General features: G+C 39.4%; 1 protein-coding gene across 1 annotated transcript in view; it reads left to right on the forward strand.

Moving 5' to 3' along the window:
• Frem2 (FRAS1 related extracellular matrix 2) overlaps positions 1-26,579 on the forward strand; it is a 179,761-nt gene that overhangs the window by 73,512 nt on the left and 79,670 nt on the right. Inside the window, exons 4-5 of the mRNA XM_046454228.2 lie at positions 8,097-8,327; positions 26,264-26,389. Of these exons, the coding sequence (XP_046310184.1) occupies positions 8,097-8,327; positions 26,264-26,389 (357 nt within the window). The remainder of the gene's footprint in view (positions 1-8,096; positions 8,328-26,263; positions 26,390-26,579) is intronic.

Below are 26,579 nucleotides of genomic sequence, written 5' to 3' on the forward strand. Positions count from 1 at the left end.
TTCCTTCTTTGTTTGCATGTGCTCCCACATGGCTGTCATTTAAACTCTGTGTGGAACCTTCTAGGGTGTAATGAGTGCTCTTATTGCTCTCCCTTTGGGGGCATGTTCTGTCTGCACACACAGGCCCTGCAGAACCTGTCCTACCTGTTGCAGTAAGAGGTTAATCTGTGGGGGAGTTGGGGGGCGGGAAGGTGGTACTGGGGATTGAACCACGGAGTATTTTACCACTGAGCCACATCCCCAACCCTTTTTACTTTTTATTTTGAGATGGGGTCTGGCTAGGTTGCAGAGGCTAGCCTCAAACCTGCAGTCCTTCTGCCTCAACTCTCACCTATCCGCACCCTGTTGCTGGGATTACAGGCCTGTGCCACTGCACCTGGCAGAGATTAATCTTAACTGTGCTACATGTTAAGAGTATAGCAAATAAATTGTTCAGGATTGGAGGAATGGCGGAGCAGAGCCGCCGCCCGCGCCTGCAAGGTAGGCAGACCTACGACCGACCAGCGGAGCAGGCCCAGTGGCCTGCTGGCGTGGTAGACACATCGCCCCAATGGAGGAGGGGCGGAGCAGAGCCGCTGCCCGCGCCTGCAAGGTGGGCAGACCTGCGACCGACCAGCGGAGCAGGCCCAGTGGCCTGCCGGCGTGGTAGACACATTGCCACAATTGGAGGAAGGTCCCAGCTGCCGCCCACAAGGTAGGCAGACCGCGCGGCCTGGAGAAGGGGCCCGGCGGCTTGCTGGCCTAGTTGAAAGATCACGCCAATTGGAGGAGGGGCACAGCCGCCGCCTGCGCCTGCAAGGTAGGCACACCTGCAACCTGGAGAACAGGCCCAGAGGCCTGCAAGTATGGTAGACAGATCATCCCTATTGGAAGAGGGGCCCAGCCGTTGCCCGCAAGGTAGGCAGACCACACGGCGTGGAGAAGGGGCCCAGCAGCCCGCCGGCGAGATAGACAGATCACCCCAATTGGAGGAGGAGCACAGCCGCCGCCCGCCCCTGCAAGGGAGACATTGCAACTATACAAGAGCAATATAAATATATAGGGGGAAATTCAATAACACAACAGTTTCACCAAGCAGAAAGAAACGCGAGCAGTATGAAAAGACAAGGAAAGAAAGGACCACAAGCAATGCAGGTCAACTCAACTTTAGAAGAAGTAATAGCTGCAGCTGATGGAATGTCAGATAAAGAATTCAGGATTTACATGCTTCAGATGATCTGGAGTCTCAAAGAAGACATTAGACAACAAAATCAGACAATGAAAGATCACTTCGACAATGAGTTACATAAACAAATCCAAGAAGCAAAAGATCAACTATATAGGGAGATAGAGGTTATAAAAAACAAACAAACAGAAATCCTAGAAATGCAGGAAGCAATAAACCAACTTAAAAACTCAAATGAGAATACTACCAGCAGAGTAGAACACTTACAAGATAGAACATCAGACAATGAAGACAAAGTATTTCAACTTGAAAAGAACATAGACAGCTCAGCGGGACTGTTAAGAAACCATGAGCAGAACATCCAAGAAATTTGGGATAACATAAAGAGACCAAACTTAAGAGTCATTGGGATACAGGAAGGTATAGAGGTCCAAACCAAAGGAATGAGCAATCTGTTCAACGAAATAATAAGAGAAAACTTCCCAGACTTGAAGAATGAGACAGAATCCCAAATCCTAGAAGCCTACAGGACACCAAATGTGCAAAATCATAAGAGATCCACACCTAGACACATTATAATGAAGATGCCCAACATACAGAATAAGGAGAGAATTCTAAAAGCTTCAAGAGAAAGGAAGCAGATTACATTTAGGGGTAAGCCAATCAGGATAACAGCTGATCTTTCAACACAGACTCTGAAAGCTAGAAGATCCTGGAACAACATATTTCAAACGCTGAAAGAAAATGGGTTCCAACCAAGAATTGTGTATCCAGCGAAAATAAGCTTCAGGATGGAAGAGGAAATTAAAACCTTTCACGAAAAACAAAAGTTAAAAGAATTTGCAGCTAGAAAACCATCTCTTCAAAACATCCTCGGCAAAACATTACAGGAAGAGGAAATGGAAAATAACAATGAAAACCAACAGTGGAAGGTAGTATAGTAAAGGGAAAAATAATCAAAGAGGAAAAACAAACCATGTTAAGTAACATAAATAAACAAATATGGCTGGAAGAACAATCCATATCTCAATAATAACCCTAAATATTAATGGCTTAAACTCACCAATTAAGAGACACAGGCTAGCAGAATGGATAAAAAAAAAGATCCAGCAATATGCTGTCTACAGGAGATGCATTTGATAGGAAAAGACATACATAGACTGAAGGTGAAAGGTTGGGAAAAATCATATCACTCATATGGACTTCGGAAACAAGCAGGAGTGTCCATACTCATATCAAATAAAATAGATTTCAAGCCAAAGTTAATCAAAAGGGATAAAGAGGGACACTATATACTGCTCAAGGGAACCATACACCAACAAGACATAACAATCATAAATATATATGCTCCAAACAGTGGTGCAGCTATGTTCATCAAACAAACTCTTCTCAAGATCAAGAGTCGAATAGACAACCATACAATAATTATGGGAGACTTTAACACACCTCTCTCACCACTGGACAGATCTTCCAAACAAAAGTTGAATAAAGAAACTATAGAACTCAATAATACAATTAATAACCTAGACTTAATTGACATTTATAGAATATACCACCCAACATCAAGCAGTTACACTTTTTTCTCAGCAGCACATGGATCCTTCTCAAAAATAGATCATATATTATGTCACAGGACAACTCTTAGACATTATAAAGGAGTAGAGATAATACCATGCATCTTATCTGATCATAATGGAATGAAACTGGAAATCAACGATAAAAGAAGGAAGAAAAAATCATGCATCACTTGGAGAATGAACAATAGGTTACTGAATGATCAATGGGTTATAGAAGACATCAAGGAGGAAATTAAAAATTTCTTAGAGATAAATGAAAACACAGACACTACATATCGGAATCTATGGGACACAATGAAAGCAGTTCTAAGAGGAAAATTCCTTAAAAAAAGAAAAAAACAACAAATAAATGATCCCACACTTCATCTCAAAATCCTAGAAAAAGAAGAGCAAATCAACAGCAAAAGAAGTAGAACGCAAGAAATAATTAAAATCAGAGCTGAAATTAATGAAATCGAAACAAAAGAAACAATTGAAAAAATTGACAAAACTAAAAGTTGGTTCTTTGAAAAAATAAATAAAATGGACAGACCCTTAGCCATGCTAAGGAAGAGAAGAAGAGAGAGAACTCAAATTACTAGCATACGGGATGAAAAAGGCAATATCGCAACATCCACTTCAGAAATACAGAAGATAATTAGAAATTATTTTGAATCCTTATACTCCAATAAAATAGAAGATAGTGAAGGCATCGATAAATTTCTTAAGTCATATGATCTACCCAGATTGAGTCAGGAGGATATAGACAACCTAAACAGACCAATATCAATAGAGGAAATAGAAGAAGCCATCAAAAGACTACCAACTAAGAAAAGCCCAGGACCGGATGGGTATACAGCAGAGTTTTACAAAACCTTTAAAGAAGAACTAATACCAATACTTTTCAAGCTATTCCAGGAAATAGAGAAAGAGGGAGAACTTCCAAATTCATTCTACGAGGCCAACATCACCCTGATTACTGAACCAGACAAAGACACTTCAAAGAAAGAAAACTACAGACCAATATCTCTAATGAACCTAGATGCAAAAATCCTCAATAAAATTCTGGCGAATCAGATACAAAAACATATCAAAAAAATTGTGCACCATGATCAAGTAGGATTCATCCCTGGGATGCAAGGATGGTTCAATATACGGAAATCAATAAATGTTATTCACCACATCAATAGACTTAAAGATAAGAACCATATGATCATCTCGATAGATGCAGAAAAAGCATTCGACAAAGTACAGCATCCCTTTATGTTCAAAACATTAGAAAAACTAGGGATAACAGGAACTTACCTCAACATTGTAAAAGCTCTCTATGCTAAGCCTCAGGCTAGCATCATTCTGAACGGAGAAAAATTGAAGGCATTCCCTCTAAAATCTGTAATAAGACAGGGATGCCCTCTCTCACCACTTCTGTTCAACATAGTTCTCGAAACACTGGCCAGAGCAATTAGACAGATGAAAAAAATTAAAGGCATAAAAATAGGAAAAGAAGAACTTAAATTATCACTATTTGCAGGTGACATGATTCTATACCTAGCAGACCCAAAAGGGTCTACAAAGAAACTACTAGAACTAATAAATGAATTCAGCAAAGTGGCAGGATATAAAATCAACACGCATAAATCAAAGGCATTCCTGTATATCAGCGACAAATCCTCTGAAATGGAAATGAGGACAACCACTCCATTCACAATATCCTCAAAAAAAATAAAATACTTGGGAATCAACCTAACAAAAGAGGTGAAAGACTTATACAATGAAAATTACAGAACCCTAATGAGAGAAATAGAAGAAGATCTTAGAAGATGGAAAAATATACCCTGTTCTTGGATAGGCAGAACTAACATCATCAAAATGGCGATATTACCAAAAGTTCTCTATAGATTTAATGCAATGCCAATCAAAATCCCAACAGCATTTCTTGTAGAAATAGATAAAGCAATCATGAAATTCATATGGAAAAATAAACAACCCAGAATAGCAAAAACAACTCTAAGCAGGAAGTGTGAATCAGGCGGTATAGCGATACCAGACTTCAAACTATACTACAGAGCAATAGTAACAAAAACAGCATGGTACTGGTACCAAAACAGGCGGGTGGACCAATGGTACAGAATAGAGGACACAGAAACCAATCCACAAAATTACAACTATCTTATATTTGATAAAGGGGCTAAAAGCATGCAATGGAGGAAGGATAGCATCTTCAACAAATGGTGCTGGGAAAACTGGAAATCCATATGCAACAAAATGAAACTGAATCCCTTTCTCTCGCCATGCACAAAAGTTAATTCAAAATGGATCAAGGAGCTTGATATCAAATCAGAGACACGCTATCTGATAGACGAAAAAGTTGGCTATGATCTACATACTGTGGGGTCGGGCTCCAAATTCCTCAATAGGACACCCATAGCACAAGAGTTAATAACTAGAATCAACAAATGGGACTTACTCAAACTAAAAAGTTTTTTCTCAGCAAAAGAAACAATAAGAGAGATAAATAGGGAGCCTACATCCTGGGAACAAATCTTTACTCCTCACACTTCAGATAGAGCCCTAATATCCAGAGTATACAAAGAACTCAAAAAATTAGACATTAAGATAACAAATAACCCAGTCAACAAATGGGCCAAGGACCTGAACAGACACTTCTCAGAGGAGGACATACAATCAAATCAACAAGTACATGAAAAAATGCTCACCATCTCTAGCAGTCAGAGAAATGCAAATCAAAACCACCCTAAGATACCGTCTCACTCCAGTAAGATTGGCAGCCATTATGAAGTCAAACAACAACAAGTGCTGGCGAGGATGTGGGAAAAAGGGTACACTTGTACATTGCTGGTGGGACTGCAAATTGGTGCAGCCAATTTGGAAAGCAATATGGAGATTTCTTGGAAATCTGGGAATGGAACCACCATTTGACCTAGCTATTCCCCTTCTCGGTCTATTCCCTAAAGACCTAAAAAGAGCATACTACAGGGACACTACTACATCGATGTTCATAGCAGCACAATTCACAATATCAAGACTGTGGAACCAACCTAGATGCCCTTCAATAGACGAATGGATAAAAAAAAATGTGGCATTTATACACAATGGAGTATTACTCTGCATTAAAAAATGACAAAATCATAGAATTTGCAGGGAAATGGATGGCATTAGAGCAGATTATGCTAAGTGAAGCTAGCCAATCCCTAAAAAACAAATGCTGAATGTCTTCTTTGATATAAGGAGAGTAACTAAGAACAGAGTAGGGAGGAAGAGCATGAGAAGAAGATTAACATTAAACAGGGATGAGAGGTGGGAGGGAAAGGGAGAGAGAAGGGAAATTGCATGGAAATGGAAGGAGACCCTCAGGGTTATACAAAATTACATACAAGAGGAAGTGAGGGGAAAGGGAAAAAAAACAAGGGGGAGAAATGAATTACAGTAGATGGGGTAGAGAGAGAAGAGGGGAGGGGAGGGGAGGGGAGGGGAAGGGAGGGAAGGGGGGATAGTAGAGGATAGGAAAGGCAGCAGAATACAACAGACACTAGTATGGCAATATGTAAATCAGTGGATGTGTAACCGATGTGATTCTGCAATCTGTATATGGGGTAAAAATGGGAGTTCATAACCCACTTGAATCAAAGTGTGAAATATGATATGTCAAGAACTATGTAATGTTTTGAACAACCAACAATAAAAAATTTAAAAAATTTAAAAAAATAAATTCTTCAGAAAAGTCACTAAAAAACAGCAACTTAGCAACAGAGCATCTTAGCAATTATTAAGGATATCTGGTTAACATTTGTTTCCACTCCTCTCGAATTTATTTGCTCACAACTGGCCTGTGGGTAGCAGTGAGAAGTTAATACTTGGAAAAGATTTTAAAACTGTCCCTTTGGATTTTTTTTCCTCCACTGCCTGTTGTTTGTTTATTTTCCACTTAAGCCCAATGCTAAAATATTTTAAAAGAGTTGTTTTCCAAGTTATTATTTTGTTTCAACGAACTATTATTTCCCTACAAATTATGGTGGCACTGGTGATCCTACAAAAGCTCTAAAGCTTTACTTGGTTAACCTCAGATGATGAATTTGTAAACTGCAGCAATAGTTAGAAAATTCTGTGTGCAGCCCACCTCTGCCATCATTGAAAATGGCACAGCGTTCTTGCTAGGGCCTGGAATGAAAGTCAGATTACCGATTAAGTCCAAGTTTTCTCTTTGGTGAATGTTTTAATGAAATTGACAGGGGTTCATTAAAATAGTTTGGAAGTCATAATCTAGAGCTTATATATAATATTAATTAGATTCTAATTACATTATTATGTAACTATGCTACGTATCATAAAATTATATTGTATGTTACATACTATATTTAAGTGTTTAGAGGTGTTCCATGTCTGGAATGATGGGACAAAGCAGGATAAATTTCACAATCACAATACTTTTTTTCCCCTCTTTAAATCTTCCTTACCAACTTCTCTAAAATTGTGTCAACATTTAGAAAAAAATATACTTGAAAATTACATTTGATTTGCCTGAGAGGTTCTGATTCAGTACTTAAGGATATATAAGGTACTATTGTGATTTTACAACTTTCCTATGACATTGAATTTGTTCACTGCTTTTTTGATAATATATCCTATGGTTTGAGTCCCTGGCATAGTAATGCTAAAGATCCTGCTTTGATTTAGATAGATAGAGGCTTGGTGATTCTTCAACCTTCCCAGACAGCTGAAATTGACCTTGAGTGAACCATCCAATAAGCCAAGCATACTGCTCATAATAACTGTATCTATTTAGCTCTTTGATCCTGTTCACATAATTTCAAGGAATTATGGTGTGTTCCACAACTAAAAACCTGGCAAGGACCATAGTAAAAAACACTGAATTAGATTCCCTTAAGGGTTCCAATTCCATTAAATGTTTAAGAAATATTATAATTTTTATTACCATTTGACCATGAATTAGATTATCAAAGAATTAGATTATCAAAGAATTAGAATTAGATTATCAAAGAATTCTTTGTCCCACAGAGTGTTTTTATTGACCTATATTTTCTAGTTAGAATATGAGTTTGTAAGAGTACAGATACTATACAACATGAGTATGAATTTACTCAGTCTTGTTTTGTATGAAATTCTAATGCAAACTTAGCTCAAAGAGTATATTGCAAAACCATAACTGAGGCAAGAGTAGAACAGAATCATGAACTACCAACACATACAGAAGAACATCTGCAGAGCCATACTCAATTGTCCATTTTAGAGAGTCAAGCAGGGTCTACTTTACTCTGCAGGACATTTCCTTAACAAGGAAAGCCTTAATACAAATGAAAACAAAACTAAGAAAATGATACTATGTTTCTGTGCAGGTATTGGCACAAGAGATGGGACAGCAGAAAAGGACAAGGACTTTAAAGGCAAAGCACAGAAGCAAGTGCAGTTCAACCCTGGCCAGACCAGGGCCACTTGGAGAGTGCGTATCCTGAGTGATGGGGAACATGAGCAATCCGAGACCTTCCAGGTGGTTCTCTCGGAGCCTGTGCTGGCTGCCCTGGAGTTCCCTGCAGTGACCACAGTAGAGATTGTTGACCCAGGAGATGGTAAGAGCTTGTGTAATTGCTGGTGGGCTTTTATGACAAAATACTTCATAAAGAAAGTTTAAAATTCAATATTTGCATTTTCTATAGAAGGAATTTTCTGGATTAACAGTTTAATATTTCCAGATTCATTAATGGGAGGAGGAAAACCTTAGAGTAATTAAAGTAAGCTGTATTTTTTCATTTAAGTAAATAAACTACATAGTGTACCACATGTTTTTTCTGTTATTATGATTCTATCCTTTAGAATCAATATTACTCATCTCATTTTTCTTATTTATTTATTTATTTATTTATTTATTTATAGTTGTAGATGGACAGATTGCCTTTATTTTATTTATTTTCATGTGGGTGCTAAGGATTGAACCCAGTGCCTCACACACGCTAGGCAAGTGCTCTGCTACAGAGCTAAGCCCCAGCCCACTCATCTCCTTTTTCTTGAACTAATTCATCAGTTTTGGAGTCTTTTAGATGTCTTAAAATATCTTTCAAACAAATGATTTAAGAGTTAGACCATTTGGAGATTGATTTTTGCTCCCAAGATTGCATTTAATCATTCAAGTTCCCTTCATTTATTCCACAGCCAAAATTTTTCATTTGGTTGTGGTTTCCATACTTGTTACATAATATGCATCCCACCTACCTGACCCTCTCCCATCTGCAATGAACACAGGGTCTTGAAACATTGCTCTTAATTTCTGATAGATTATGTGTTCTTATCATTGCTCACTCTTGGCTAATGTTGGTAAAAGTGAACCTTAATGCTTTTGTGTGTAACTTGACCTTTTTCTTCCCCTTGCCAAACTTCCACAATCCTGGCTTGTTAGGCAGAAAAAAAAAAGAAGAAGAAAGAAAAAAAAGTTTGAATGGCTTTTTTGAGGGCTGGCATTTAGACAAACCTTGTAGAGACTTCTAAAGCTGAAATCCTGTCAGAAGCCAGACATGACTTTTCTTTAAAGTGCCAGCCTACTTTACTTTGTCAGTCAGAACACTCTTAAACGTTCAGCAAAGATATAATCTGCTGAGTACATGAAATGGAGATGCATGTGGAAATCCCTGTGTTAAAAGGCTGAGCATAATTAACGAGAGTGGATAAGAACACAGGAGCTCTGACATGGTTTGTTTAACTAACATCTCTGCCTTTAGTCAAATATGAAGTCCAATTATGTTTATCATTTCCACTCAAGAACAGTTAGCATTTAATTACATTTAATTTTATCTGCATTATCTAGGGCTAAGTCATTAAACTTTCTTCTAGTCCTGAGCTTTGGTATGTACTTCAATATTAAACCTTTTCTCTTTTAAACAGCCCGTGACAGCAATAATACATTTAAACTAATCCATTAGTTAAAGCTAGCGGCCATTTCTGGAGACTTTCTTTGCAAATTTGGTACAATTGCTATACTTTACTTTAAGGAATAGAACATTTTAAACCTATTTCTGCCTTCCTATTTATAAACCCAGAATGACACACTCTACCAGTGATATCTGAGTGGTGGCATATTAAAACACACACACACATACACACACACACACATACACACACACATAAACACAATCCCCTATATCATTTCTTCTTAGTATAGGATATATAAAATAAAAGTTTACCATAATTTTATTTATTTAATGATTATCTAAATTGTTTTGGAATTTTCTAGATCAAATGCAGCCCTTTTCATTTCAAACCATGATTCTCTTTTCATAACTGACAAATGTTCCACAATGCCTGGTATGTTCCGTGTCTTGTTGAAGACTATTGGTCTTCAGATTATAAGACTTTAATTTGATTCCAACTCTATTATTTCTAATTGTATGATCCTAAATCAGAGAGCTTTTATTCAGATTTAGTTTCCTAATGCACAAAACAAAACACACAATGATTCTCTTATTACAGCATTTCTATGAAAGATAAAACAGAATACAAATATTGTTATTCTTAAGATCATAAATCTAATATTAGATTTCATTTTAAGATATTAATAATATTTTTTTCAAACAGAGAATCACTTTCCCAACCTCTTCAAAATTTTTTTGCTGCTTATTATACTTTCTTTCCCAGCCTTTCAAAAGTAAATTAACTTGCCCTAGGAATCATTATGCTTATAAACTCTCTGTCTCTCCTCCCTCCATATATTCACTCTAGAATATACTACAAGACTTTTTTTCCATGCATTAAAAAATGATCCAGTTCATTCTCTTACTGGGAACTACAGCTGAACTATATCAGAAATGCAAAGACAATAGGATGAAAGTCCTACTCCCAAAGACCATAGCAGGTAGGAAAGAGAGCCCTACCAATAGGTGCTTCCAACAGAACATGACATTGCTGAACAGATTCTGGGCCAGGATTGTGGGGGGCAGAAGAGTTTAAGCAACTCCACTTCATTTTATGCTGGGAGCTACTTTTCCTTATTAGTTGATTCATATGAATACATGAAAGTGCATACTTTCTCACAATACTTTACTATCCAATAACTCGTTCAGGTAATGGTAATGATTAAAATTCATCAAGCCCTTATCATTCACCAGAAAGCAAGATTAACACCTTATGTATGCTCTTTCATTTAACCCCCTTTCCCTCACTCCGTTGGAGATGTGTGTTCCATTTTAGGCATTGTACTCCAAGTTTTTAGGAGACTCTTAATTTCACATGTGCCAAGTTTTAAAGCATTTGTTCCCAAATTGTATAACAAAAACAAACTTTTAAACATAAATTCTATATACACACAACATATACATAGTATATGCATATATTCATCTGGCTTCTTACATGCTCATAATTATACATTATAATTCTCTCTATCCATTTATATATTTTTAAATTATGTATTTATGATTTAGACCAAGATCTTAAATGACCATGTGTTTTACTCCATATATCAGCATCCACATCTATTGGAAAAATAACCACCATTGAATGCTTACTTATTTATTTAAATAATCTGAGGCAATACCCAGTGCTTACATGGATGGTTTATAATTCCTCTTATGCCTGCAGATTTCTGTGCCCCCCCAGTTTGAAACCACAGCTCTATAAGCAATAGAGTTAATTCCCCTATCAAAAGTGGCCCAGTCATCAGGTATTCTGCAGCCTCTGTGTAGAAGCACAGCCTGTCTTGAGTGGCAGACACCAGCAAGAGTCTGCTGCAAGTGGCAGCCAATCACAGACCTGAGAGCTTTGGGATGGCATGAACATGATGGAACAAACTCTTAAAGCTGTGCTCACAGGTGCTACCTACCCCTGCCAATCCGAGAGGACCACACAGGTGCAGTGCCACTTTTGGAAGGGCTCGGGAAGTCCACATTTTTGTCCAGCACAGACATATTTTTCATTTGAAAATGCAAGACTGAAAAAAGGTTTTTCTGATATTCATTAAACTGCTGTAGGAGCCCTGAAGAAAGAATATACCATTCTGCCATGATAATGAAAATCAACAACTTCCTAGACAAACGGATTCATTCATTTATTGAACATATAAATACATTCAAAATCCTCATAAATAAAGAGAAGAACTAAAATAAGGAAAGAACAGGCTGCTTACCCTCTCTTTGTAATACCTCTTTGTAATACCACAAATGGGGACATTTGTGGCCCCAGAGTTTGCACAAGTGGAAAATTAGCTATTTGTTGTCATGATTTTTACCTCACTCCTTGGTTCTTCTCTAGCCCATTACTGTCATTCCTTATTTTGGTTGGATCCCATCATCTCCTTCTTTTTTTATATGCATACAGAAATTTCCAGTTAGAAGGGGTTTTAAAGTTCATGGAACATTTACCACATTTTCTAAATGAGGACCTGAGAAATAGAGTTATCCCTTATTCTCTGCAGAAGTCAACCAGTTGCAGGCTGTTTGGTTTGGTTTTCTTTGGTATTAGTAGAAATGGGTGTGATTACACTCCATCTGGGGGAACAGAAATTCCACTGAATGGCAACTGAAAGATTGCCGTTGAATGATCCATTTGCCAATGGCAGATCCTCTCTGCCCTCACAAATCACAGCAGGAAGATGTACCGGAATGTCTTTTAGTCGTTTTTGAATGTGCCAAATTTTTTAAAAGCAGTGAACACTCAGTGCTTTTATCCCTGTGCTACATTTCCCTTTCCTTCCTTGATCTATTATGGCAAATTTTATCGTGTTTTTAGCCAAGTCTGATTGTTCCTTTGTTTGTTTTTTTTTTTCATCTGTATAGTATAATTGAGCAAAAGGACAGCATGAACATTCTCTTTCATATAGCTACAACTACTTTATTTGTGAGAACAAAAGTCTTTTTTTTTTTGCCTGAGTTGAAGCACAGTCAAGACCTAAAAATAAAAACAATGGTTACAAATCCAAATGTTCATTACAGTACAATCACATTGACTAATAATAAATGCTTTCACTCAATTCTGCTTTATCTTTCAAAATAAAGGGTAATGAAACCTTACTGAAAGTCTAAAAGTTACACGCTTTTATTATCAAAAAGACAAATCCAAGATGTTAATAATAGTGGAATACAAAAGTGGGGGTGTAGGGTTATGTACTAACTTTTCTACTCTTTTTTTAAACCTAAAACTACCAAAAAATAAATCATATTAAATTTTGTAAAAAGTCATTTGCAATCCTATACATGGGAATAACAATTGCTAATGTTGTAGAACATGACTCTGTAGTCATTTTTGTTTGATGACTGGTTGGTTTTTGTTCTTTGTGTGTTTCTTTTTCTTTTTTTTTTTGTACTGGTCTTTGCTTACTTTGCAAGAACTTTGTATTTCTATAATTTAGCCCTTTGATTTTTCCCTCAATGAGTATCTTCAGAAAGACAGCTACAGTTTCAATATAATGTGTGAGATTTACATATATACTTTTATATAATATCCATATGTCATATTTATATACTAATATGTATGCTATACTGCTGTACATATGATACTTTATAACTTTGTATGTGTACAATTGCATGTCTATATAAAATTTCTGTGATGGTACTGGGGTATTTTTGGTTTTGGGGTTTGGGGTTTTTTGTTTGTTTGTTTTTTGTTTTTTGTTTTTGGTACTACAGATTGAACCCAGGGGCTCTAACCACTGATACACATCCCATATATCCAGCTCCTTTTTAATACTTTATTTGGAGACAGGGTCTCACTGAGTTGCTTACAGCCTCACTAGGTTGCTGAGGCTGGTTTTGAACTTGGGATCCTCCTGCCCCAACCTCCCAAGCCATTGAGATTACAAGCATGCATCACTGTGCTGGGTCTAACAGTACTTATCTTTGAATTATTCCTCCCAACACTTGTTTCTAGTTTCCCTATACATTCCCCTAGGCCCCTGCTCTCTCCCCCTCTCAGCAATACTTTAAATTCCTCTTTCCTCATCTTAGTTTAGCCTTTTGTTTTCCTGGGATTTGAGTGATACTCTCTGAGTGTTCTCCCTTCAGACAATAGAGCACAGGCTTATGAGCAAGGGTTCGGAGATGGGCTGTCTGGGTTCAACTCCATCAACACCTGCCAACCTAGCCTTCCGGGGATTTCTTCACATCTGTGAGCCTCCTGTCCTCAGAGGTAAAATAATAGTCACAATAGTTCTCCCCTCAAAGGTTGTTGCAAAGATAAAACTAGCCAGTACACGTCAAGTGTTTAGAATAGGGCTTAGCAAACAGTAAGAAGTCGGTGTGGGTTAGCTAATCATTTTTAAAGATAATACGAGAATGACACTTTTAGAAATTTTTCTCCTAAAGAGCTATGCATACTTGAGGCAGCCCGTACATACACTTCTATTGTATATACAAATTGAAGTTGAAAAATAATGTTAACAGAAAAGTTTACCAGGGAAATCTTTCTTCGCCTCCCTGATACCCTTTCCTAGTTTCTCCCACAGATTACACATTTCTATTAGAAGACCTGCACTTGATACTGGGCCTATTTACCCTCTGTCAGATCAACTGTAGGAGGGAATTCCAGAGCTGAGGGCATGATCCAAATTCTCAGTTTTCTTCTTTATTCATCCTTCAACATACTGGCACTGCCAAGAAGTCCTGTCTTGTTTAATCAATGCTGCATGGGTCATGGAGTTTAGGAGGAACCTTAGGTATTAAAGGTGTAAATCTTAAAGGGTTTATGCAATTAAAATCCCACCCATAAAACTTTTTTAAATAACTTGTTTGAAAACAAAATTGGTCAGTATAGGTTAGTATTATGAATATTACATATGATTTACCATGCTTTAGCTCCAACTGTTATACCAAGATACTGGGGGTGTTAACAGACAGTTCTCTTTCACAGTTCTGGAGGCTGGGAGGTCCATAATTAAGGTGCTGGCTGATATGGTTTGTGGTAAGGGTCCCCTCTTTCTGGCTTATAGACGGTTACATTCTTGCTGTATTTGCACTGTATCACTCAGCACTCTTTGTGCACTGATGGAGAGAGATTTCATTCTTGCTCCTCTTATAAGGACATTCACGCCATCCTAGGGCCCCATGACCTCACCTAACCTTATCACTTCCCAAAGGCCCATCTGCACACCACCACACTAGATGTTAGGGTGTCAACACATGAATTTGAAGAGAAACAAACATGCACCCCTTAAAAAAACCCTAGAAAAGATACCAAGCTTTCCATGATATTTCATATTTCATGCCACAAGTGCTGGACCTAAAGTCTGCCAAAACCTAGGTGACGTAGGGCAATTGTACATCTGTTAATGAAAAAAAAACTTTTGAAACTCAATATTTGAGTACTCAAAAAACACACTGAGTGTTTTTTTGCACTAAAGTCAGGATGATTCTATGTTGAAATTTTTAATTGGTAAAATCTTACTTCATAAATGTAGGTGCAGTTCTTGCCCTTAGAAAGACTCATCTTAAAAATAAACTAGATTTTCTCTAGTTGCCACTTTGATCCCATTTAAAGCACTTGAGAGAAATTCTTAGGCCTATTGTCTCCAGTTCCTGTTCTGCCATTACTCCTTCAATATCTCGTCCCTCTCTTCCACTGAAACAGTCCTAGGGAAGATGACCAACTTATGGAGACTTCTCTTTGCTAAATCTGATAATGAGCTCTCACATCTCAACTCAACTGATTCAGCAGCATTTGAAACAAATGGTCTCCCCCTTTTTCTTTCTTTCTTTTTTCTTTGGAGGGATGGATACTGGGAATTGAATTTCAGGGGCACTCCACCACTGAACCACATCCCCAATCTTATTTTGTATTTTATTTAGAGACAGAGTCTCACTGAGTTGCTTAGCACCTTGCTTTTGCGGAGGCTGGCTTTGAACTCGCAATCCTCCTGCTCAGCCTCCCAAGCAGCTGAGATTATAGGCATGCACCACTGTGCCCAGCTTCCCCCTTTTCCCTGACACACGTTTTGCACTTGACCTCCCCTGTCTTCACTCTCTTGGTTGTCTCCATCACTGCTAGTCCTTATTAGCCTTCTTTGCTCAGTCTCCTCCATGACATCTCAATGCCCTGAAGGGAATCTGTGGACCCATTCCCCTCCTTGTCTATAATCCTTTCCTGTGTGATTTTTTTTTCTGATTCACTCACTCTGGGCATACCATCAACCTGCCCCCAACTCCCACCTGTGTATTTCCAATCTGGACTTCTCCACTGAAATCCAGGATTATATTCTCAGCAGGGCACTCTGTCATTTCAATGTGGATAATTAAGACACCTTGATTTTAATATGTCCAGAATGGAATTCCAATTTCCCCCCAAATCTGATTCACCTATAGTCTTCCTCCCCTTCGTAAACAGAAATTTCACCTGTCCATTTAGTAAAGACAACCAAATTTGGAGTCATCCTTGGTTCTTCAGGTTCTCTTACATGACATATGTGATTTTTCAGAAAATTCTTTGGGGTCTTCCTTGGTAATCTATCCTCCAGGGTCATAGTGTAACACATCCAGTAACACCTCTAATGTACCTCCTGGTCCAGTCTTCTGTGATTTCCTCCCTGAGTGGTTGCAAAGTCTCCTAACCAAGTTGTTTGCTTCAGTTGCTGGCACTTAGTGGTTATCTCACGGCAGCCAAAACTTATGTTCTGAAAAATATGTTAGCGTACTGTGCCATCACCCCATGGCCAGAGCCCTCCCATGATTCCATTTTGAGAGACTGAATGTGCAGAGAAGGCCATACCACATATGAAAATTCAGCTCTACCAGTGACCTACAGAAGCCAAACCACAACCTCTATACCAATCAGACCAAGGTCATCAGGACTTGACCTGATACCTTCCCTAATTCTTTTCCTTATTTCCAACTATAGACCATCCAGAGAAACCCAAATATGCAGCCCTTCATAATCTCATAGGACACCCTAATTAGTTAGCTTGCTACATCTTTCCTGCCCCACAGACTGTAACCAGGGCTCACGGGAGATTCCCTTTTCCCTACTAAGCTTTCCCGCTTCTTTGTCCACCTTTGGCTCTCTGTCTAAACACAAGTAAAGGTGGTGGGCTCCATCGTTATTGCAAGTTCTAAATAAACAGCATCTCTTTGCTCTCATAACTTTATTTCCACTCTTATTCACCATAAAAACCAAGGTCCTTCTAATATTCCTGAAGGCTTCCTGTGATCCATCCACCATCCAGCCTGTCACCTTCTCTCTGGTCCTAGGTCTTAATCCTGCCTTCCCCAGTTTGCTCTGGCTGCTTGGCCTCGTGGCTGTTCCTTGTACACACTTGGCACAACCTGGCCGGAAAAACCCTTTTCACATATCCATTCCTTTGCCTGGAACTGTCATATCTACAGTGTTCTCTCAAAATGGAACCATGGGAGGGCTCAGTTCATGGTGGGGGGGGGGGTGGCACTGTACACTGACATATTTTCAGAACATTAGGGCATCTCATCACTACCTTCCAACCTCAGCTCTAATGTGACTCTATCAGAAACACCTCCTGTGACGTCTATGTATCCTAGAACCCTCCACCCCGACAAGCCCAGCCCCAGCATGCCCTGATACTGGGGAGCACATTTTAGTTACTATATCATATCCTGATGTGATATCTTTTATATATATTTATTTTCTTCCTCCTCCCCATCCCCCAACTATAATGGAAATTCCAGGAGGGCAGGGTTTTTGTTTACTTTTATATCTGCCTTGCTTAATACAGTTCCTGTTGAGTTGGAGTCACTCCATCAATATTTGATAAATGAAAAATTAGTTATTATATCTTATATTCAGATTATTTAAATATAAGCAATTTGAAAATTAGTGTGTCAGAGTCCCAGGAGAAAATAAATGACAGGCTCAAATAGAATTTAATAAAATTTAATTTAATAGAATTTAGCCTTGTGACTCTTTTACCAAGGTGAAGAAAAGGATCTTTAGATGCCCAGACATAGCAGAGTGCCCCAAGATGAGTGAGGGCTACTGCTCTCACCTATGGGCCAGAGGGGCATGCAGCCAGCTCTGGAAACCTGAGGCGGGCAGGGATAAATGCTCTCGCCCTCCAAGGCCACTCCTGTGTCCCCCTTTGGCTGACCCACCTGCAAGCTAGAAGTTGAAAAATGAAGCATCATACATTTCATATATTTTCCAGGGTCTGGGAACAGAGCAAGGTGCAGGGTGGACCTCAAGGCCTGTATCCACCATCTTTTATAACCATCCACCAAAGTGGGGCTGACGATTTTAAAAATAGTCACAAAACATCTTGTGTGTGTGTGTGTGTATGGATATGAGACTTTCTTTTTTTTTTTTTTTTCTAAGGAATTTGTGTTTATTAGTAATCACAAACGACAGAAATGTACATTGGTGCAATCACTTCCTAAAGCAATTGGTAATTAAAGTTGAAAAGGCACATAGCCAATGACCCCACTTTTAGGATCCTAGGTGTATACCTTTAAAAACTTTTGCCTTCGTGTACCATTGTGCTATGGTGCCAAATATTTTTTTTTTTTTTTTTCATTTCTGTAATTTTTATTTTTTTTTTTTAAATATTTTATTTTTTTTTATTGTTGGTTGTTCAAAACATTACATAGTTCTTGATATATCATCTTTCACACTTTGCTTCAAGTGAGTTATGAACTCCCATTTTTAGCCCATATACAGATTGCAGAATCACATCAATTACACATCCATTGATTTACATATTGCCATACTAGTGTCTGTTGTGTTCTGCTGCCTTTCCTATCCTCTACTATCCCCCCTCCCCTCCCCTCCCCACCCTTCTTCTCTCTCTACCCCCCCTATTGACCTTCATTTCTCCCCCTTGTATTATTTTTCCCTTTCCCCTCATTCCCTCTTGTATGTTCTTTTGTATAACCCTGAGGGTCTCCTTCCATTTCCATGCAATTTCCCTTTTCTCTCCCTTTCCCTCCCACCTCTCATCTCTGTTTAATGTTAATCTTCTTCTCATGCTCTTCGTCCCTACTCTGTTCTTAGTTACTCTCCTTATATCAAAGGAGACATTTGGCATTTGCTTTTTAGGGATTGGCTAGCTTCACTTAGCATAATCTGCTCTAGTGCCATCCATTTCCCTGCAAATTCTATGATTTTGTCATTTTTTAATGCAGAGTAATACTCCATTGTGTATAAATGCCACATTTTTTTAATCCATTCGTCTATTGAAGGGCATCTGGGTTGGTTCCAAAGTCTTGCTATTGTGAATTGAGCTGCTATGAACATCGATGTAGCAGTGTCCCTGTAGCATGCTCTTTTTAGGTCTTTAGGGAATAGACCAAGAAGGGGAATAGCTGGGTCAAATGGTGGCTCCATTCCCAGCTTTCCAAGAAATCTCCATACTGCTTTCCAAATTGGCTGCACCAATTTGCAGTCCCACCAGCAATGTACAAGTGTACCCTTTTCCCCACATCCTCGCCAGCACTTGTTGTTGTTTGACTTCATGATGGCTGCCAATCTTACTGGAGTGAGATGGTATCTTAGGGTGGTTTTGATTTGCATTTCTCTGACTGCTAGAGATGGTGAGCATTTTTTCATGTACTTGTTGATTGATTGTATGTCCTCCTCTGAGAAGTGTCTGTTCAGGTCCTTGGCCCATTTGTTGATTGGGTTGTTTGTTCTCTTATTGTCTAATTTTTGGAGTTCTTTGTATACTCTGGATATTAGGGCTCTGTCTGAAGTGTGAGGAGTAAAGATTTGTTCCCAGGATGTAGGCTCTCTATTTACCTCTCTTATTGTTTCTTTAGCTGAGAAAAAACTTTTTAGTTTGAGTAAGTCCCATTTGTTGATTCTAGTTATTAACTTTTGTGCTATGGGTGTCCTATTGAGGAATTTGGAGCCCGACCCCACAGTATGTAGATCGTAGCCAACTTTTTCTTCTATCAGACGGCGTGTCTCTGATTTGATATCAAGCTCCTTGATCCATTTTGAATTAACTTTTGTGCATGGCGAGAGAAAGGGATTCAGTTTCATTTTGTTGCATATGGATTTCCAGTTTTCCCAGCACCATTTGTTGAAGATGCTATCCTTCCTCCATTGCATGCTTTTAGCCCCTTTATCAAATATAAGATAGTTGTAGTTTTGTGGATTGGTTTCTGTGTCCTCTATTCTGTACCATTGGTCCACCCGCCTGTTTTGGTACCAGTACCATGCTGTTTTTGTTACTATTGCTCTGTAGTATAGTTTGAAGTCTGGTATCGCTATACCGCCTGATTCACACTTCCTGCTTAGCATTGTTTTTGCTATTCTAGGTCTTTTATTTTTCCATATGAATTTCATGATTGCTTTCTCTATTTCTACAAGAAATGCCTTTGGGATTTTGATTGGCATTGCATTAAACCTATAGAGAACTTTTGGTAATATCGCCATTTTGATGATGTTAGTTCTGCCTATCCATGAACAGGGTATATTTTTCCATCTTCTAAGATCTTCTTCTATTTCTCTCTTTAGGGTTCTGTAGTTTTCATTGTATAAGTCTTTCACCTCTTTTGTTAGGTTGATTCCCAAGTATTTTATTTTTTTTGAAGATATTGTGAATGGAGTGGTTGTCCTCATTTCCATTTCAGAGGATTTGTCGCTGATATACAGGAATGCCTTTGATTTATGCGTGTTGATTTTATATCCTGCCACTTTGCTGAATTCATTTATTAGCTCTAATAGTTTCTTTGTAGAGCCTTTTGGGTCTGCTAGGTATAGAATCATGTCATCTGCAAATAGTGATAATTTAAGTTCTTCTTTTCCTATTTTGATGCCTTTAATTTCTTTCGTCTGTCTAATTGCTCTTGCCAGTGTTTCGAGAACTATGTTGAACAGAAGTGGTGAGAGAGGGCATCCCTGTCTTGTTCCAGATTTTAGAGGGAATGCCTTCAATTTTTCTCCATTCAGAATGATGCTAGCCTGAGGCTTAGCATAGATTGCTTTTACAATATTGAGGTATGTTCCTGTTATCCCTAGTTTTTCTAGAGTTTTGAACATAAAGGGATGCTGTACTTTGTCGAATGCTTTTTCCGCATCTATCGAGATGATCATATGGTTCTTATTTTTAAGTCTATTGATGTGGTGAATAACATTTATTGATTTCCGTATATTGAACCAGCCTTGCATCCCAGGGATGAATCCTACTTGATCATGGTGCACAATTTTTTTGATATGTTTTTGTATCCGATTCGCCAGAATTTTATTGAGGATTTTTGCATCTAGGTTCATTAGAGATATTGGTCTGAAGTTTTCTTTCTTTGAAGTGTCTTTGTCTGGTTTAGGTATCAGGGTGATGTTGGCCTCGTAGAATGAATTTGGAAGTTCTCCCTCTTTTTCTATTTCCTGAAGTAGCTTGAAAAGTATTAGTATTAGTTCCTCTTTAAAGGTTTTGTAAAATTCTGCTGTATACCCATCCGGTCCTGGGCTTTTCTTAGTTGGTAGTCTTTTGATGGTTTCTTCTATTTCCTCAATTGATATTGGTCTGTTTAGGTTGTCTATATCCTCCTGACTCAATCTGGGCAGATCATATGACTTCAGAAATTTATCGATGCCTTCACTATCTTCTAATTTATTGGAGTATAAGGATTCAAAATAATTTTTGATTATCTTCTGTATTTCTGAAGTGTCTGTTGTGATATTGCCTTTTTCATCCCGTATGCTAGTAATTTGAGTTCTCTCTCTTCTTCTCTTCGCTAGCATCGCTAAGGGTCTGTCGATTTTGTTTATTTTTTCAAAGAACCAACTTTTAGTTTTGTCAATTTTTTCAATTGTTTCTTTTGTTTCGATTTCATTAATTTCAGCTCTGATTTTGATTATTTCTTGCCTTCTACTTCTTTTGCTGTTGTTTTGCTCTTCTTTTTCTAGGATTTTGAGATGAAGCATGAGATCATTTATTTGTTGGTTTTTTCTTTTTTTAAGGAATGAACTCCAAGCAATGAATTTTCCTCTTAGAACTGCTTTCAATGTGTCCCACAGATTCCGATATGTTGTGTCTGTGTTTTCATTAATCTCTAAGAATTTTTTAATTTCCTCCTTGATGTCTTCTATAACCCATTGATCATTCAGTAACCTATTGTTCATTCTCCAAGTGATGTATGCTTTTTCCTTCCTTCTTTTATCGTTGATTTTCAGTTTCATTCCATTATGGTCAGATAGGATGCATGGTATTATCTCTACTCCTTTATATTGTCTAAGCGTTGCCCTGTGACATAATATATGATCTATTTTTGAGAAGGATCCATGTGCTGCTGAGAAAAAAGTGTAACTGCTTGATGTTGGGTGGTATATTCTATATATGTCAATTAAGTCTAGGTTATTAATAGTGTTATTGAGTTCTATAGTTTCCTTATTCAACTTTTGTTTGGAAGATCTGTCCAGTGGCGAGAGAGGTGTGTTGAAGTCTCCCATGATTATTGTATGGTGGTCTATTAGACTCTTGAACTTGAGAAGAGTTTGTTTGATGAACATAGCTGCGCCATTGTTTGGGGCATATATATTTATGATTGTTATGTCTTGTTGGTGTATGGTTCCCTTAAGCAGTATGTAGTGTCCCTCTTTATCCCTTTTGATTAACTTTGGCTTGAAATCTATTTTATTTGATATGAGTATGGACACTCCTGCTTGTTTCCGAAGTCCATATGAGTGATATGATTTTTCCCAACCTTTCACCTTCAGCCTGTGTATGTCTTTTCCTATCAAATGCGTCTCCTGTAGGCAGCATATTGTTGGGTCTTGTTTTGAGATCCATTCTACTAGCCTGTGTCTCTTAATTGGTGAGTTTAAGCCATTAACATTTAGGGTTATTATTGAGATATGGGTTGTTGTTCCAGCCATATTTGTTTATTTATGTTACTAAACATGGTTTGTTTTCCTCTTTGATTATTCCCCCCCCCTTTACTGTCCTACCTCCCACTGTTGGTTTTCATTGTTATTTTCCATTTCCTCTTCCTGTAATGTTTTGCTGAGGATGTTTTGAAGAGATGGTTTTCTAGCTGCATATTCTTTTAACTTTTGTTTGTCGTGGAAGGTTTTAATTTCATCTTCCATCCTGAAGCTTAATTTCGCTGGATACACAATTCTTGGTTGGAACCCATTTTCTTTCAGTGTTTGAAATATGTTATTCCAGGATCTTCTAGCTTTCAGAGTCTGTGTTGAAAGATCAGCTGTTATCCTGATTGGCTTGCCCCTAAATGTAATCTGCTTCCTTTCTCTTGTAGCTTTTAAAATTCTCTCCTTATTCTGTATGTTGGGCATCTTCATTATAATGTGTCTAGGTGTGGATCTCTTATAATTTTGCACATTCGGCGTCCTGTAGGCTTCTTGAATTTGGGATTCTGTCTCATTCTTCAAGTCTGGGAAGTTTTCTCGTATTATTTCATTAAATAAATTGCTCATTCCTTTGGTATGGAGTTCTATACCTTCCTGTATCCCAATGACTCTTAAGTTTGGTCTCTTAATGTTATCCCATATTTCTTGGATGTTCTGCTCATGGTTTCTTAACAGTCTTGCTGAGCTGTCTATGTTCTTTTCAAGTTGAAATACTTTGTCTTCATTGTCTGATGTTCTATCTTCTAAGTGTTCTACTCTGCTGGTAGTACTCTCAATTGAGTTTTTAAGTTGGTTTATTGCTTCCTGCATTTCTAGGATTTCTGTTTGTTTGTTTTTTATAACCTCTATCTCCCTGTATAGTTGATCCTTTGCTTCCTGGATTTGTTTGTGTAATTCCTTGTCGAAGTGATCTTTCATTGTCTGATTTTGCTGTCTAATTTCTTCCTTGATACTCCAGATCATCTGAAGCATATATATCCTGAATTCTTTATCTGACATTCCATCTGCTGCAGCTGTTACCTCTTCTAAAGTTGAGCTGACCTGCATTGCTTGTAGTCCTTTCTTTCCTTGTCTTTTCATACTGCTTGCGTTTCTTTCTTCTTGGTGAAACTGTTGTGTTTTTGAAATTTTTCCCCCCCCTATATATTTATGTTGCTCTTGTATAGTTGAAAATTCTTCCTTGCAGGTGCAGGCAGGGGCTCTGCTCTGCCCCTCCTCCAATTGGTGTGAGGTGTCTACCACGCCCGCGGACCCCTGGGCCTGATCCGCTGTTCTGTCGCAGGTCTGCCTACCTTGCAGGTGGGGGCGAAGGCTCTGCCCTGCCCCTCCTACCACGCCCGGGGACCGCTAGGCCTGATCTGCAGGTTGGTCACAGGTCTGCCCACCTTGTGGGCAAGGGTGTCAGTTCCGCTCCGCCCCCACTCCAATTGGGGTCACTTGACCACCACACAGGCGAGCCGCTGGGCCTGATCTGGGCGCGGGCTAAGGCTCTGCTCTGCCCCTACTCCAGTTGGGGTGAAGTGTGTACCACGCTGGCAGGCCGCTGGGCCTGATCCACAGGTCTGTCGCAGGTCTGCTTACCTTGCCAGCGCGGGCGGTGGCTCTGCCCTGCCCCTCTTACCACGCCTGCAGACCGCTGGGCCTGATCTGCAGGTTGGTCGCAGGTCTTCCTACCTTGCGGGCGTGGGCGGCGGCCCCTCTCCTCGCCTCTGGCTCGACGACAAAGCGAGAGAGACTCGGGTATCTGTGACTCACCCTCCCTACCAGGGGACCAACTGTTTCCGTCGCCGCTGGCACCGATGAAGTTTTCTCCTCGGCCGCTCTCCGATGACATCAGATCTCTGCCATGCTGGCATCCCCTGTTCTATGGCTGAATCCCATTTTCTTCTCTTCCAATAGGCGGAGCTGTGCCCTCTGAGCTGAGCTTCTGCCCTCTATGTGCTGACAGAAATCCCTGTACGGTGGCTCCTGGGAGTCTCTCAATCCTGTTAGTCCAGAGCCCTTTCACTTATCCGGCCCCTCCCCCTGTTCCTCCTCCCAGCCAGCCAGCCAGGTCCTGTTCACCAGAGGTGGTTCCCCAAGGATCTGATTACACTTGCAGCCCCACCGCGTGTCCTATATCCCGAACGATGAACACCCTCTCTATCATTCAATTAAGCCCCAGTGCTGTGGTGGGGTGATCTGGGAACCAACAGTTAAATTTTTCAGGACCCCTTTGGTGGGCACGCCCCCAGAAACTGGCGGCTAAGATCTTGGGTGTCGCCGCTGGTGTTAAGGGGAGGTGGGGATCTGGAGTCCCCTCTGCTTCCCTACAGACACGCCCCCGGTGGTTTCCTGGCTGCTTGTATCTGGAGGGGGTGGGAGTCACACACCTGCTAATGTGGATTCCGCTGGGAAGGAATTCTGTCGGCGGAACTCTGGTGATGTCACCACTCTGCTATGGCAGGCCCCAGGCTCCTTGCCAGAGTGTCCGAAGGGAGGGGTGGGACTGGTCTGTCTCTGGTTGGTTTCAGCTCCCGGTTTGCTATTTCATGAAGGCTTGGCGAGAGACCTCTTCCTAGAGTCCCTGCACCGCTCCTGCTGCGCTGCGCTGCGCCTCGGAGGCTATCCGCCCTGACGCGGGCCGCGTGCAGGCAGCCGACAGTCGCCGAGTCGCGCGGGCAGCGGCTGGCGGGTCTGGACCTCTGCGCTGCGTGGCGGAGATTCACTCGTCTAGCGCAGACTGTCACCTCCAAAAATCCTTCCTATTCCCGGCCGGTCTCTCTTTAGTGGAATTTTGCTAGGAGTTTCTCAGCAGGTCATATCTAAGCGTATCCATGCGTCTCTCTGACCCCTTTGTTGAGGAGGTACTGAAAGCGCTGCCTCCCCTCTCGCCGCCATGTTGGATCCCCTGGATATGAGACTTTCAGGGAAACACCCTCCCAATCAAATATAGGGTGCCTGTTTGGGATTTATGATGTCAAACTATGGAACTCAATGGTTTTATAATTTTACATAGTAACTATTTTTTTAACAATTTTAATTAATTATGTTATTTTTATTATTTAATGTACCTTTTAATTATGTTAAAAGTGAATTGTTGAAACTTACTTATAATAGTACATAAATCTAATTTATATACCCCATGCTATGGTTATCCTGCTAGGAAAGGATACTGCAGAAACATTCCATGCAACTGATAAATAGATCTATGAATTCTAAAGGAACTGTTATGTTGAAAAGTGTCAACCAGTGTATTATTATATTTTAAATCATGAATCATCCAAAAGGACCACTCTTAAGAGTGAAAAGAATTAGAGTAGACATTACAAGAGCTGAGTTCTAATCCTGATTCCACCAGGGAGAGTCTTGGCAAGTATTTTCAACTGTGCAAGCCTAGATTCCACTCCCCACCCACCCCATAAGGTTTGAGGAAATGACTGAGGTCACAAACCTCTCAGATTATACCCCTCCCGGGAAAGGAGAATAAAGTTGGATTTAAAGGAACTCTGTCAGCAGCACTTATTAATTGAGAAATGAGCAATACACTGGAGATAAAAGTCATGTTGGGTTTTGTGTAGATTTAAAACATCAGTGGCCCACAGCCTGCATACATTACAACTCCTTCTTTTCCCCCTCCTCTCTTTAACCCTCACACTATTACTCTAAAAGAATATACAAAAGGAAAAAAAGAATTAGTCACTAGAGAAATTTTAATTTGCACAGGAAATTAAAGCTCAAACAAAATAATCATAGCACCTTGATTGTGTTTTCTCTTCAGAATCAACTGTGTTCATTCCCCAGTCTGAATATTCCATTGAAGAAGATGTGGGTGAGCTGTTCATTCCCATCAGGAGGACAGGAGATGTCAGCCAGGAGTTCATGGTGATCTGTTACACACAGCAAGGTAGAAACTAAACTGAAATAGAACCAAACCATGTAAATAAGCCTCTCTTTAACATGGTGGAGCCATGATATTTTGCCATGAAGGGATTGAAGTTTTTATAATCACAAAAAAAAGCATTTACTCAGAAGTTGTCTTCCATGTCACACCTCTGAGGATGCCCCAGAGAGCATCTGCTACTTACCGCAGATGT

This window comes from Marmota monax, unplaced genomic scaffold, assembly GCF_021218885.2.
Source record: "Marmota monax isolate L192 unplaced genomic scaffold, Marmota_monax_Labrador192_F-V1.1 WCK01_AAM20220418_F8-fsc00011, whole genome shotgun sequence".
NCBI lineage: Eukaryota > Metazoa > Chordata > Mammalia > Rodentia > Sciuridae > Marmota > Marmota monax.